Below are 12,553 nucleotides of genomic sequence, written 5' to 3'. Positions count from 1 at the left end.
ATGCAAACCAGAACTTCCTTCTTTTCCGAGCTGTCAGCTACTTGTTTGGTTAAAAGCCAGCAGTTTGAACCTGAACAGCTTGGTGTTCTGAAGGAGATCTGGTCAAAGGGTTGCCTGGGATTGTTGGGTTCAGTTTAAACATGCAGAACAAGTGACCTCACAGTGTCAACATTGACAAATACCATGAAGCAACATCTCTAAACAAAGCAGGCTACCACAACCCAAGCATATATCAGTTTACATTTACCATCAAATACAAAAATGCAGCAGAGAGAACCTTAAATACTAATCACAAACCTCAGAAGCATCTAGAGTTGCGTTCCTTTGGTGATCCAGGTGGTACTTGGCTTGACTTTCCTCAGCAGTGCATCTTATTTTCTGATCTTGTGCTTTTATGCAAAATCTTGAACTGCAAAAGTATCAACTTCAGACAAATCTAGTTATTTAAAAGAGTGCAACATTGCTCAAATCCAGCACTCCAATATTGCTTCACTGTTTTGTCACCTTTGAGCAAAGCTGAGCACACGTTTAATCCTCTGATGAAACTCCTGAAAGACAGTAAGAGAACTCGATGAAAAGTCGCTGAACAGTCTTCCTCTGTGCTGAGTCTAACTGGCATAACTGAAATAACAAATACTCTATCTGCATTTACAGGAGTCATTCTGCATTCAGTTTTTTTTCTTTTTTTTCTCTCTTTCGGTTAACGTGTGTCCTCTTGCTAAGAGGAAGTGGTTACACGTCATATGACCTGCATCAGCAGGGAGACCTATACCTCGCTGACTTCATATCCTGTGGCGACTGCACAGGATTCGAGTTGTACAGAGTATTTTCTCTCTACTGTACGCATGCTTTTACATCAGTGACACTAACATAAATGTCACACATATCAAGTCACATCGAGGTGACCCCACCCACACACACACACACACACACACACACACACACACACACACACACACACACACACACACACACACACACAAAATAAGGGTGTGATTGTACCTTTATTCAGACAAGCTTGCGTGCATTAAGAAAAGGACATTTTAAGCACTAAATACATCATTACAAAAGATTGCGGTGTTCCTTTCTGGCTCCCATGGCAACAACACAGGTGAATAATGTGGTTCACTGGCATTATGCGAGCTGCACGCTAGCTACCCATTGAGGCACCCCAGCCCCTACCGAAACCACACCGGGCGGCTACAACAAAGAACACGAGTAGGTGTACTTCACTTTGTACACCACAAACACTCTCGGGTTCACAGGTTAGCATTTACAGCTTTACGTCCCCTGAGAGTGAACACTATAAATAATACCATAGATGATGAGGTTACTATTCAGGTTTTTGATGATAATAAAAAAAAAAATTACACAATCAAATGTGCTGACGTTTGTATTTATGGGACTGATTCCCTTTCACTGCATCAACATAGAAGCAGAAACTTTTGTTTGTCTGAAACCAAACTTGGATTGAAAACCTTGACAAAGAGGAGAAGGTGGATGGATTGACTGATGGGAGAAAAAGAAAAGTAGAGGCGTTTACAGCTGACTGGCGGTCACACGCAGCAGCAGCAGCAGCGCCGTGATCAGGACGGGGCTGGAGGCCAGGGCCCCTGCACTGTTGCGGTGGTGATCCCCATGGCTGTGGCTGCGGTGGGGGCCGTTACAGTCATCACCAAAACAGCATTCCATCTTGGCTCCGGAGCCGACGCCATGAGCTTTGTCACAGAAAGCCTTGTATGAGCAGGACTTCATCACAGTGTCTAGAAAGAGAGGGAGAAAGAGGGGGGGATGTGTGAGGCGGGCAGACGTTCAGTTTAATCGCTTTGAAGTGATTGAAGACTGACCACTTTTGTTAACTTGGTATGATGCTATGAACCCATTGAACTCCCTCACACACACACACACACACACACACACACACACACACACACACACACACACACACACACACACACACACAGACACACACACACACACACAGAGGTTTGTGGCTCTCGTAAACTGCTGGGATGAGATCCAGCAACCTCAAATGATGAGAGGAATCTCTTGATCACACACACACACGCACACACACACACACACGCACACACAGACAGAGTATTGAAGGAATAATGAACACGCCAAGTATCTGCAAAGCATTCAACAATTCAAAAAATACTATTGGTTCCTTCATTATGGGTTTTAATGCTGACTTCTTTGTCCATGGAAGCAGCATGTGCACTATTAAAGGCTTTACTGACTTCCTCAAACTGCTACCTCACATACCTCCGGTTGCCGGTGTCACGCCGACCTCTAGTGAGGCCTTTACAATATGTTATTCCACCCAATCACATTTGCCTTGCATGTTTCCCTGGGTGTGTGTCGCATGTTTGTGTTTACTCACTGGGTCCCGTGATGGTGGAGCAGGCGTCGGCATACTGAGGGCAGGAGGTGGAGCCCTGTCGGTTGCAGTCTTCGTCATTGGACGCCACGCATGTGTGACATTTGAGGGCGTGGCCTTTGCAGACAGAACAGGAGAGAGCACCTGACTTGAGACTAAGCATGTTTGTTCACAGGCGTCCGTAGGGCATGCAGACGCACAACCATGTTCTTCTAATAATAATAATCCCCCTCCCCCCTCCTCAACAGTCAGACCTGCCGTGTCACAACTAATGTTAGATTGCACTAGCGTATAGAATATTTAACCATGCCATGTACATCACTTAACTCTGCAGGTTTAAACAAGTTGTACCTTGCTACTGTGTAAATTAACAATCTTCAACCAATGTTTGCTTTTAGGATACTAAAATCCTGGCTCACACCACTGCTGTAGCCTCTTAGAAATAAGCCTGCCAGCTGTTAATCAACCAAACCTTTCCCCCAAAGTCAGTGTTGGTATCAGTTTTGGAGAAACTTACTGTGGCAGGCCAGAGAGATGAACAGCAGCAGGGCCAGAGCAGTCTTCATGGCAGCTGGCCGATGGTCACCGTGTCCTCTGGAGTCCGGGGAAAGAGTGGATGAACTGGAGGAGGCACCGAGGGTGGAGGTTAAGGCTCGGGAAGGTGTCTGAGGGCATTAGGGTCTTATCTCTGTAATCTCCATCTATGCTGCACAGCCAGCAACCTGTGGTAATGGATTTAACCGAGCAAGCTTTAACAGGGAGATACCTTTACAGTTCAGCGTTATTAACAGGATTTTGAGGCCATTTGTTTAAGTATCGATTCTCCAACACTGTTTTTGTTACTGCTGATCATTTTAAAAGTGTGTGTGCAAAGAAAAGGTCAAGTTTACTCATGTCCCGCCTCAGCTGGGATGTGTACCGGTGTTTGTGTGGGAAGTCTGTAAGATATAAACACTGAGCTTCATACCAGTACTGAGGCTAAAGCTGAAGTCATGACACACATTCTGATAACATACACTCACACACACTCTCTCACACACACACACACACACACACACACACACACACACACACACACACACACACACACACACACACACACACACACACACACACACACACACACACACACACACACACACACACACACACACACACTGTGAGTCTGTGGTAAAGGTAATCTTAAACAACTGCAGAAACACAAGTAAAACAAAAGAAGAAATCCACTTGTATTAGAACAAATTATATTTATATTTATTCGGGTAAATGTAGACACAGTGATGCTGTTAGTCCTCAATGTGTCAACACAAGTGTGAGATGTTCATCTCTAAAGCACAAATAAAACAATAATTAAAAGAAAGGGGCTAAAGTGACGAAAAAATATACTGTAAAGCGAAGACAAACCAGCTTAGTAAGGAAAGATAACGTGACATTAGATTGGCACAATTTTAAAATGTGGCACATCAGAACTTATCTTTATATAGTTAATGGATTTACATGGTGGTAAAGATTCTGGGTATTAGACGTTTTTAATAGTGACTGACTTCATAGAACTGAGAAACTATAAAGTACTGAAAAATATGAACTAAATACTTTTTCTTTAGTTTGATAGTTTAAAGTTTTAGTTTAGTCTGTTTCAGTTTCTTTTGAGAAAAAATTGCAGTTTGTGTTTAGTCTACTACTTTACTTAATAATAGTCTTAAATAGCTTCAACCAAAATATACGTCACAACATTTTCCAGGTCAGAATTATTAAAACAGGAGAGTTAACTTGCAGTGGTTATCTTTTCCCTCTTTCCATTTCAGGAAATAGTTTTCTCTTTACTCACTTTGGACAATACAAGGCCATAAAGTTTATACAATCAAATTAAAATCTATGATTGTCAGGTTATTATTATACTTCTCTGTGACTGATAAACATTCTGCAGTGACTTGAATTGTCCAGAAGTCAGGTAGAAAATGCTGTGAATTATATGCATCTTCAGTTTCACTGACGTGTGGTCCAGACATATTCTAGTTTTAGTGTCTCTCCTGAACAAAAACAAGGCCTCTGAGGACTACTGTATTTCCTCAAATAATCCTAAATCCTTTTTCTACAGTTGTTGTGCAGCCTTTGAGCCTGACCTCATTCTGCCCCACACAATACCCCCTGAGCTTTCCTATTTCAGAGTAAAATCCTTCTTTACTTTATAGAAAAAAAAAAAAATATCATGGATTGTTGCTTTAATATAAAACAATCCTTGTCAAAGCCCATCGAAATATACTGTGTGCATAAATGTGACTCGAAAACAACCCCCGCCTGCATGATGTCATCCAAGGAGTTGCTGGGAATTAAGTTGGCTGTTGTTCGCCGGCCGAAAGCAGAGAGGCCCAGATGGCCTCATAATGGGCAGAAACGCAAACAAAACAACGTGACCACATACACATAACAGAGTCCCAACTAGAACAATTATTAGCATGTACAGAACCTTATTGATTCAGGTCACAAGTAGTGCAAATCTAGTATACAGGAAGTTACTTTAGGCATCTGTACATAAGCAGTCTCTGTGATGCAGGGCTGGCAGAGGGTATGAGATCTGCTTCTTGGCTGGGGGCATGCACAGGGCCTCACTCAGGCAGGACCGGAGGGACGGTAGTGGCTGGTTCATAGGCAGTGTCTCTCAGTCTATTTTTCCCATTTTGGCAATCAGCTCATCACAGATCTTGGTGAGTTCCTCCATCTCTTGATTCTATGACAACACAACAAATCATTCCTTTTAATATTTAAAGTGTAAAGATATGGTAAATGTTGCATTGTGTACTTAAAGGTTTCATGCAGACTTGGCATACAGAAAGATGAGGATTACCTTCTGCTGCAGAGCTTGTTCCATAGACTCGTTCTTCATCTGCTCCTTCCTCAAACTGGCGGCCATCGCCACGCTCTCTGAGCTCGCCTTTGCACGCACCTGAGCAATGTCCTCATTGGCCCTGAAAGATACGTGGAATGCAGGAAATCAACATCATCTCAAACAAAGTTTTCAGTTTGTTATGAGCAGAAATTAGACTTCCTTTCAATCTTTACATACCTGTCTAGTTTCTCCTCAGCGTGGAGTTTTAGTGTCTGGTATCTCTGCTCCTCCTGTTTGACTCTGGACAGATACTCCTGAGCACACTTCTTCAGCACCTCCTCATTCTGTAGAAGGAACCATAAAACAAGCACAGTGTTATTGCTGCTTTAAACCAGCTGCTCGTCAAACTGGGGGTCAGGATTTAGGGAAAAACTGCTTTTATCGAGGGCTTTAATTCTGCGGCAGTTGTTGCCTCAGCATCTGAAACCGACTCTTTTCTTGAGCATTTCTGTGGACATTAAGTTGTCTGTTTATCACTTACTTTCTTAAAACCCTCCAGGGTGCTCTTCATATTTTCATAACGCCGAAACACATCAGAGAGAGAACGCTCCACGGAGTTCAGGTCGGCCAGCGCGGCTTCTTTCTCCGTTGTCAAAGTGTGCAAAGCCTTCTGGGAACTCTGTTTGTTGCGCTGCTCGTCCTCTGAGAAGAGCGAAGAAGAAGTTTTTTTGTGTTATTTATTGCTTTAAGTCTAATAGCATGGAACTTTGCATTTACCACCTAAACAGGGAAAAGACAACGAGAAAAGACTTGAGTGAAAGATGTTTTCTCTATCTTGATACAAGACAAGATGGACTAATGTTACTGCACCTTAGTAAGTAAAACTCACTGTAAAAAGATGACACATTCGAGTAACCAGTGAAATAAATGGTTACATGACAAATAGTTTGCTCTGCACCCCTGACCACTCAGTTCAAATGTTTTTGCTAGATTGCACTTTCCAACATTTTTACTCACCGATCATCTGAGCAATCGTCTTCTCATATTCTGAAACAATCTTCCTGTAATGAGACGAAACACATGATAAGCCTTACTTAACCGTATGACTGTGCAGACAAAATGTCTCAGTCCTTCAAATCCTCACATGACCACTCTCAAATTCAATCAGTGACAGCTGAGCAGAAATCATGCAGCGACGGGTTTTCTCACCTCATCTCACTGACTTCCTGTCTGCTCTCCTCGTACTTTTTCTTCCAGTCATTGGCTACCGCCTCTTTAGTGATGATCTGAAATGAGACTTCTACTGTGAGCCCACCTGTGTGTTCAACGAGGACACTGCTGACATATTCCATGTTGGATGAGTGTGATAAAAAGTGTGTACCTCCTCTCTGATGAGGGTGAGAACAGCCTGTTTTTCTGCCTCACTGATGCAGATGGAATCCAGGACCTGACTTCCTGTTTTCTGCATTTCTCTTCCCTCCGATTTCTTCAGCTTGCATGGATCCTCAAATTGCTTAAGGTGGAAGCAAATCGGTTTTATTGTACATCCAGTAGTTCATAGCGAGATAAGCCCACCTAAACTTTAAGAATTTATGACAAAATCACAAGCAGCAATTAACAATACAGCCATAAAATAACACCTTTACACTAAAACAAATCCCCCTTTTTCATCATTGATTTTTTGTTGAATATTGTGTCTTCTCATATAAAACGCAATTGGGAAACAGGAAACCCATTATACTGCAGGTGCTTAGAAAAACCAATGCACATGTCATGTTATTAGCTATATAGAAATTAGTGAGAGAAACAAACAAAAAGGAATATTTTGGTCAGCAATAAATTGTGTTTTTTTAATTCTCTCTAATGTATCCCACTATTATATTTTACCCTGCACCCCGCCTGTCTTTCAATCAGTATTCATACACAACTCAATCCTCTCTTCTTCTCCTTCCCATCTCTCATTTTGTCCTTCCCTAGATTATGACAGTCATATTTTAATCTCCTGAATGATAATCCTGATAAATCCTTCTGTCACCTGAGTACATGAACATGGTGGCAGACAGTAAGTACTTCCTGCTATCCTACAGCACAATACGGTCATCGTATAAGTTAAGTGATCATACTGCAGGTTGAGCTTTTAGAGCCACTACATTAGGAACTGGGCAGTCCATTACTTCTTTAAATCACAACATGCCTTACTTGCACAATGTTAACTTAGAAAATATCACCAATTTAAATTTGAAAAAAAGCACAAAGAGCTGAACACAATGTGCTAAAGTGACTTTTACAGTCACAAGTGAAATGTAATACTGAGACAAGTCTGGACTTGTCCTCCAACCATGGGGGACAAATTGATTTAACCAGAGAACTGTAATTATCTCCCACCTAGTGGTCACTGGTGGCATCACGTTGCACATTGGACCACTGTGATGACTAATATATAGACTGTTTATAGGCCTGACACAGCCCATGTATGGTATTTACTCACCACTGTGCAGCAGTCTGACTCCTCAGGTTTTGATGTCACGTGGCAGTCTTGACCTGGAGATGGTGATACACATAACAAGAATTAACTGTCAGAGATGATGTGGCCTATAATATAATATGGTTCATCATCACGGCCAGCAGGTGGCAGTACATGATAGTTATTGCAACATTTCTTCTTCATTGTATTTCTCATAAGAAATATCCCTCCATTACACCACATGTGCTCATAGTCAATGCAGATTAATGATGATACGACAGGAAAATATAGTTCAAAGTTGTGAAATTGAATTTCTGACATGATGAGACTTATTTCCAGTATTACTGTCAGAACTAGTCTCCTGACTCGTAATATGCAATATTATATTTTTGTAGTTACAAGATTTACTTCAATCGCGCTTCAAAATAATGCTTCCACTCGTTACACATTCACTCACAATGAGTCTTAATGACTAGACATTACCAGAAATATCAAGGCACTTGTGTTCATATTTTAATCATACAAATGTCAGCTCAGTACATCTTCACGTATTGCCTGTCTTTGGTTAAAACCAGGAAAAATACCAATCTTCGCAGTAACAAAAAACATCATGCCCTGAGAAACAATAAAACCCCAAGCTACTGCACATGATGCAGTTATGCAATGTCTGTAACTGTGCAGCCTGCTCACTCATCGTGGCCGGGAACCAAAGCTGTGTCACATGCAGCCTAAAGGCACCTGTGTGATCATACAATCTGAATGCATTCCATCAAAACTGTACTGTTGCTCTGAACAAGTGATGCTGGAGACCCAAACAGTGAGAAGTTTCAGCGCTAAACGATATGTGAAGTTTCTGATTAATGTTGTGTGTCAAAGACAAAGCTGACCTTCTTCCCTGTCCAGTATTGATCGAGCGAAGCGAAAGAATGTAACCCTAACCCTAACCCTTTAACAGTCCCTCACTGATAACCGAGCTATTCAGTACTATTCTATTCAGCACATTATCAGTGTTCACTGTAACTGGCTGGCACAACTTTAAAATCAATCTTCATTAATCCTGTTACTCACCAACATCGTCCTTGTCTGGTTTGACACCGGCACTGCTCGCCAACTTCTCCTCATCTGTGGCGTGGCCTCCATGATGGTCCTCCTTTAAATATAATCGACCATGCTGACTGAAAGAAGCTTCTCTATAGAGTGAATACTACCACATGAGCAGCAACGTCATCAGTTCTTACCTGTCCGCTGAAGTCCTTTTGCATCGGCTGCTTCTGCTTCATTTTACAGGAGTTCCTGAGAATGAACAAACAGCGTCAGTCAACACTGACCTGATTTTGGATCGTCATGTGTGTACATGTGTGCAGGTGTGATGATGAGGAGTGAGGAGGAAGCAGGAGAGACAGAAAGTCTCACAGTCAGGCCTCATCGCTCTGCTCTGTGTGTGCGCTGAGTGGTCATGCTCTGCTTAAAGTGCTGAATTATGGAGGAGAATAAGCAGATTAATGAAAGTTGACAAATTGAGAAAAGAACAAGAGCACTTGTTCAGAGGGTTAGAGGGAATTACAGTTTCTCTCTCTCCTCTACTTTTTAAACCTACTTCTACTTGTTCCTTCAGTTTGTGATTGAAGGAACATATTGGTCAGGTTGATCCTGGACCTGGACTTGTATTAAGGAACAGCAGGGACAAAGGCTACAAACACACACACGCAGACCTGCACACACACAGTTATACAGTACTTACAACAGAACACAGAGGAAATGGACTTGCTCGGCAGTCCTGATGCCACACAGAGAAGGGAAACAGAATAACAGATTTGGAAGGAAAAGGAAGGACAGGCACAGGAGAGGACGGGACAGGGGTTGGGTTAAACACAGGGTGAGTGCAGGGTTGTTATTATTAAGAGTAGACACGTCAGCTTTGATTTGACCTGGAGATTAAAACCTTGTTGAAAACAAAATATTGAAATCAAAGTACAATTGCAATCTTCTAAAACTCTTCCTTTAATAATTTTATATTATATAAGTGGTCATGAATAGATTTGGGATAAAAGTTGATTGGTCTTTTTTTCTACTTACAGCCCAGGATGAATATCTAAAATACTTTTGGCTTCAAAGCCATCACACAGAAATAACTGCACAACTGGGAAGAAATTGTCAATAAAATGCAATAAAATGAATTGAATAGAGAAATTGACCTTTGTCTGAAGGCTGTGATATGGACTATACTCGATATACAAGCATGTTGGCCTTTACGATTGAACCCATTACATTGGTAATTCATGATCCTGTTTCTGTAGTCAGTGTTGTGTTGTCCATGTCTGAGCAGACAGATTAATAACCAGCAATGGTTATGGCTTTTAACAGGTTGCTGTATATTTAACAAAAAGCCAATAATTATGCTGGTGTTTTTTTTTATTTGTCAATGGAAATAATAGAAATTGAAGTGAATAGTGATTCATCTTTAACAAGAAACAAAACAGAAAAACACCACAAGATGGCAGTGTTTGACACTTCAACTTCTCTTAACCATCAATTTTGTTGAAAATACTTAATCTAGCTATGATAACACTGAAAAACTGCTCTAAATCTGCCTCTATTGAATGATGTAAGTACATTAAAAACAAATCATCCTCATGAAATAAGCTTCGAAAAGAAAATGATAACTAAAAGCAATACAAATTACAACAACGCTGATGAGGAATAAATGAATGTACTGGAGAGAAACAACCTCTGAAGATACAGGCCACCAGAATTAGTTAAAAGGGGAACACTTCAATCAGGTTCCTTGTGCACAATAGCGAGCATTCATTGATGTTCCCTACCGCCATGAACGAGAGAGCGCTGTTTGTTCAGCTTGAAAATCTGTGAGTCATATCAGTTCAGTCTCGGTCACTGACTGACGGGTAAAAAGACCTTTTGTCTGCTTTTTCTTTTACTCACGTGATAATTGTGCCGTTGGTCTCGCAGGTCAATTTTGTGTTGTGTGTGTTGGAGTTCATGTTTCCATTAATCAAGTCAGGATCCACACAAACGTCATGACTGGAGATTAAGCTTGAGTCCGGGCTGGAGTCAGACGTCACCGGAGCCTCGTCGTCCACCTCCGAAGGATCTGGTTTGTTTAGCGGGGAGAGGACGGACAGCGATGGGGGCCGGAGGGCTTGAGGCTGGGGCAGAGGGCTGGACAGGGAGAGGCATCCTCCAGGACTGGGTTTGCTGCTGGGGGTCAAGTTGAGGTTCTGGTCCAAACCAAAGTTGTTGATATTAGGGGAGGAGCCCGTGAGGTTGTTCAGGGAATTAACCTCTTGGGATGAAATTGGGCCGACATCCTGGTTGGAGTTCTTGTCCAGAAAGTGGTTTGTAACATCAGGAAGAACTGAGAAAAGGGAAGAACAGTAAGTATGCAACTAAGTTCATATAGAACCTTTAAGGAGTAGAACGTCACAAATAAAAATGGCAAAGTTATATAATACACTTCAGAAGAAGAGCAATCACATTAATTGCAAGCATCTTGAATCGAATTGTGAATATGAGTGTATGTAAATATCAACAACAGTGTCAAAAAACACCCGATCAATAGCTTAACAGCAGAATTTTGGACCTCTTGTTAACAATCCAGGGATGTTTTGCTCAGACAGGTGAATAATGAGTTACGATAGTGGAGACAGAAGGGGGGAAAAATCCAATATCAACTTGAGATACAACAGGCCTGATTTTTGTAACGTTTTTCAACTGGAAATATCTGGAACAGATAAACAGTTGTAACACTTAACTTGTTAAGGAGTTAAAAAATGAGATGCAAAAGATATGTGAACTTTTAGGGTTAAATGAGATGCAAATTAAATATTATCTGCATAGCAGTGAAATTACGTCTTATCTGACCAAAGGGAAGTTAATACCGAGCAAACAGAATAGGACCCAGGACTGAACCTTGAGGCACACCACAATACCGAGTTCTAGAAGGAAGCAAATTTACAGCAACTGAGAAGCTCTCGTTAGAAAGGTAGAAGGGCGACTTGGACTCGCAAACAAGCAGATCTCAATCCTTCCTTCAACATCTCTGTCCCAAAACATTTCCCATCCTGTGGCTGCTTAACCATTTAAACTGTCATTTAGGGATTTAAACTTGAAATGTTGGCCTCTCTTTCTCCTGTTAGAACACTTAAAATGGCTGCTGGCTTCCTCTCAGAGCACTTCCCATCCTGTGTCCTCACACATCCCGTTAACAGCTAGCTAAGGACCACAGCAGCAGGATGGTCTCGGTTGAGTCACACTGCCGTAAAACACAGGACTCTCTGTTACTGAAAAATACACCCACTCACACTGTAAAAGTACTGAAATCACTCTCCTGTATTCTCCTGTAATACTTCTCAACTTGCACACAACGTGAATTAAGTCATTGTGGTTTCACCTTCGGCGGGTAACAGCTTCTCACATCTTTGTCATGACTGAGTGGCTAATGTGTGATTTATTACATCCTACATTCAATCAATGCAAGTTTATGTGAGTTTCGGCTCAAAATATGGCTGCTTTCAGACACACACATGCCCGTTGGAGAAAGGGAACAGATGTAGAGGAACCACACCCAGTCATGCAGAGAACACACCACGTGGCCTAGCAACAAAGACAACATCAGGCTTTATTACAGTTTCACAAGCCCACAGAATAGAGGAAAAGGAGACAGGGAAGGAAGTTAGAGATAAACAAATAGTATAAAGATAGACAAATAGCTGTCTAAGATCTAAACTACATCTTGGTTCAACAGTACAGTTTGATTATAGCCTGTAGTTGTTCCCACGAACAAACCCTGAGCTGTTATCCTCTAATTATAGTCAACCAGAATATTGGTTTCTACACACAGAGCGATCGTTCATACATGAAA

At 41.6% G+C, this 12,553-nt stretch overlaps 2 protein-coding genes across 4 annotated transcripts in view; both read right to left on the bottom strand.

Moving 5' to 3' along the window:
- Positions 1-992: 992 nt before the first annotated feature.
- Positions 993-3,054, bottom strand: LOC311023231 (uncharacterized protein). Of its 2 annotated transcripts, none has more exons than XM_084024936.1 (3): positions 2,901-3,054; positions 2,387-2,500; positions 993-1,763 (listed from the first exon to the last, which is right to left on the bottom strand). In XM_084024936.1, the coding sequence occupies exons 1-3, from the start codon at positions 2,947-2,949 to the stop codon at positions 1,540-1,542; spliced, it is 387 nt and encodes a 128-aa protein (XP_083881062.1). In that variant the 5' UTR covers positions 2,950-3,054; the 3' UTR covers positions 993-1,539. The 2 variants fall into 2 exon arrangements, with proteins under 2 accessions (XP_083881062.1, XP_083881061.1); XM_084024935.1 differs by having other exon boundaries at positions 2,387-2,527; positions 2,901-3,051.
- Positions 3,055-3,627: 573 nt separating this feature from the next.
- The window catches only part of LOC311023375 (transforming acidic coiled-coil-containing protein 1-like), a 19,188-nt gene continuing 10,262 nt past the window's right edge, over positions 3,628-12,553 (bottom strand). For both annotated transcript variants that reach the window (XM_084025168.1, XM_084025167.1), the window contains exons 3-13: positions 10,615-11,047; positions 8,913-8,967; positions 8,743-8,824; positions 7,699-7,751; positions 6,592-6,723; positions 6,420-6,496; positions 6,228-6,271; positions 5,752-5,912; positions 5,448-5,554; positions 5,229-5,349; positions 3,628-5,111 (exon numbers count right to left, since the gene is read on the bottom strand). In XM_084025168.1, the coding sequence (XP_083881294.1) occupies positions 5,043-5,111; positions 5,229-5,349; positions 5,448-5,554; positions 5,752-5,912; positions 6,228-6,271; positions 6,420-6,496; positions 6,592-6,723; positions 7,699-7,751; positions 8,743-8,824; positions 8,913-8,967; positions 10,615-11,047 (1,334 nt within the window). In that variant the 3' untranslated portion in view covers positions 3,628-5,042. The remainder of the gene's footprint in view (positions 5,112-5,228; positions 5,350-5,447; positions 5,555-5,751; positions 5,913-6,227; positions 6,272-6,419; positions 6,497-6,591; positions 6,724-7,698; positions 7,752-8,742; positions 8,825-8,912; positions 8,968-10,614; positions 11,048-12,553) is intronic.

Source organism: Eutrigla gurnardus (genome assembly GCF_963514095.1).
Source record: "Eutrigla gurnardus genome assembly, chromosome: 13".
Classification (NCBI taxonomy): domain Eukaryota; kingdom Metazoa; phylum Chordata; class Actinopteri; order Perciformes; family Triglidae; genus Eutrigla; species Eutrigla gurnardus.
Note: the sequence above shows the minus strand (reverse complement) of the source record. Positions and strands in the feature narration are given on the sequence as shown.

Coding starts and splice junctions, on each gene's coding strand:
- LOC311023231 (XM_084024935.1), bottom strand. CDS start 2,949: ATGAAGACTGCTCTGGCCCTGCTGCTGTTCATCTCTCTGGCCTGCCAC. Junction 2,528..2,900: donor CATCTCTCTGGCCTGCCACA/GTAAGTTTCTCC, acceptor GTCTCAAGTCAG/GTGCTCTCTCCTGTTCTGTC. Junction 1,764..2,386: donor CTCCACCATCACGGGACCCA/GTGAGTAAACAC, acceptor CTCTCTTTCTAG/ACACTGTGATGAAGTCCTGC.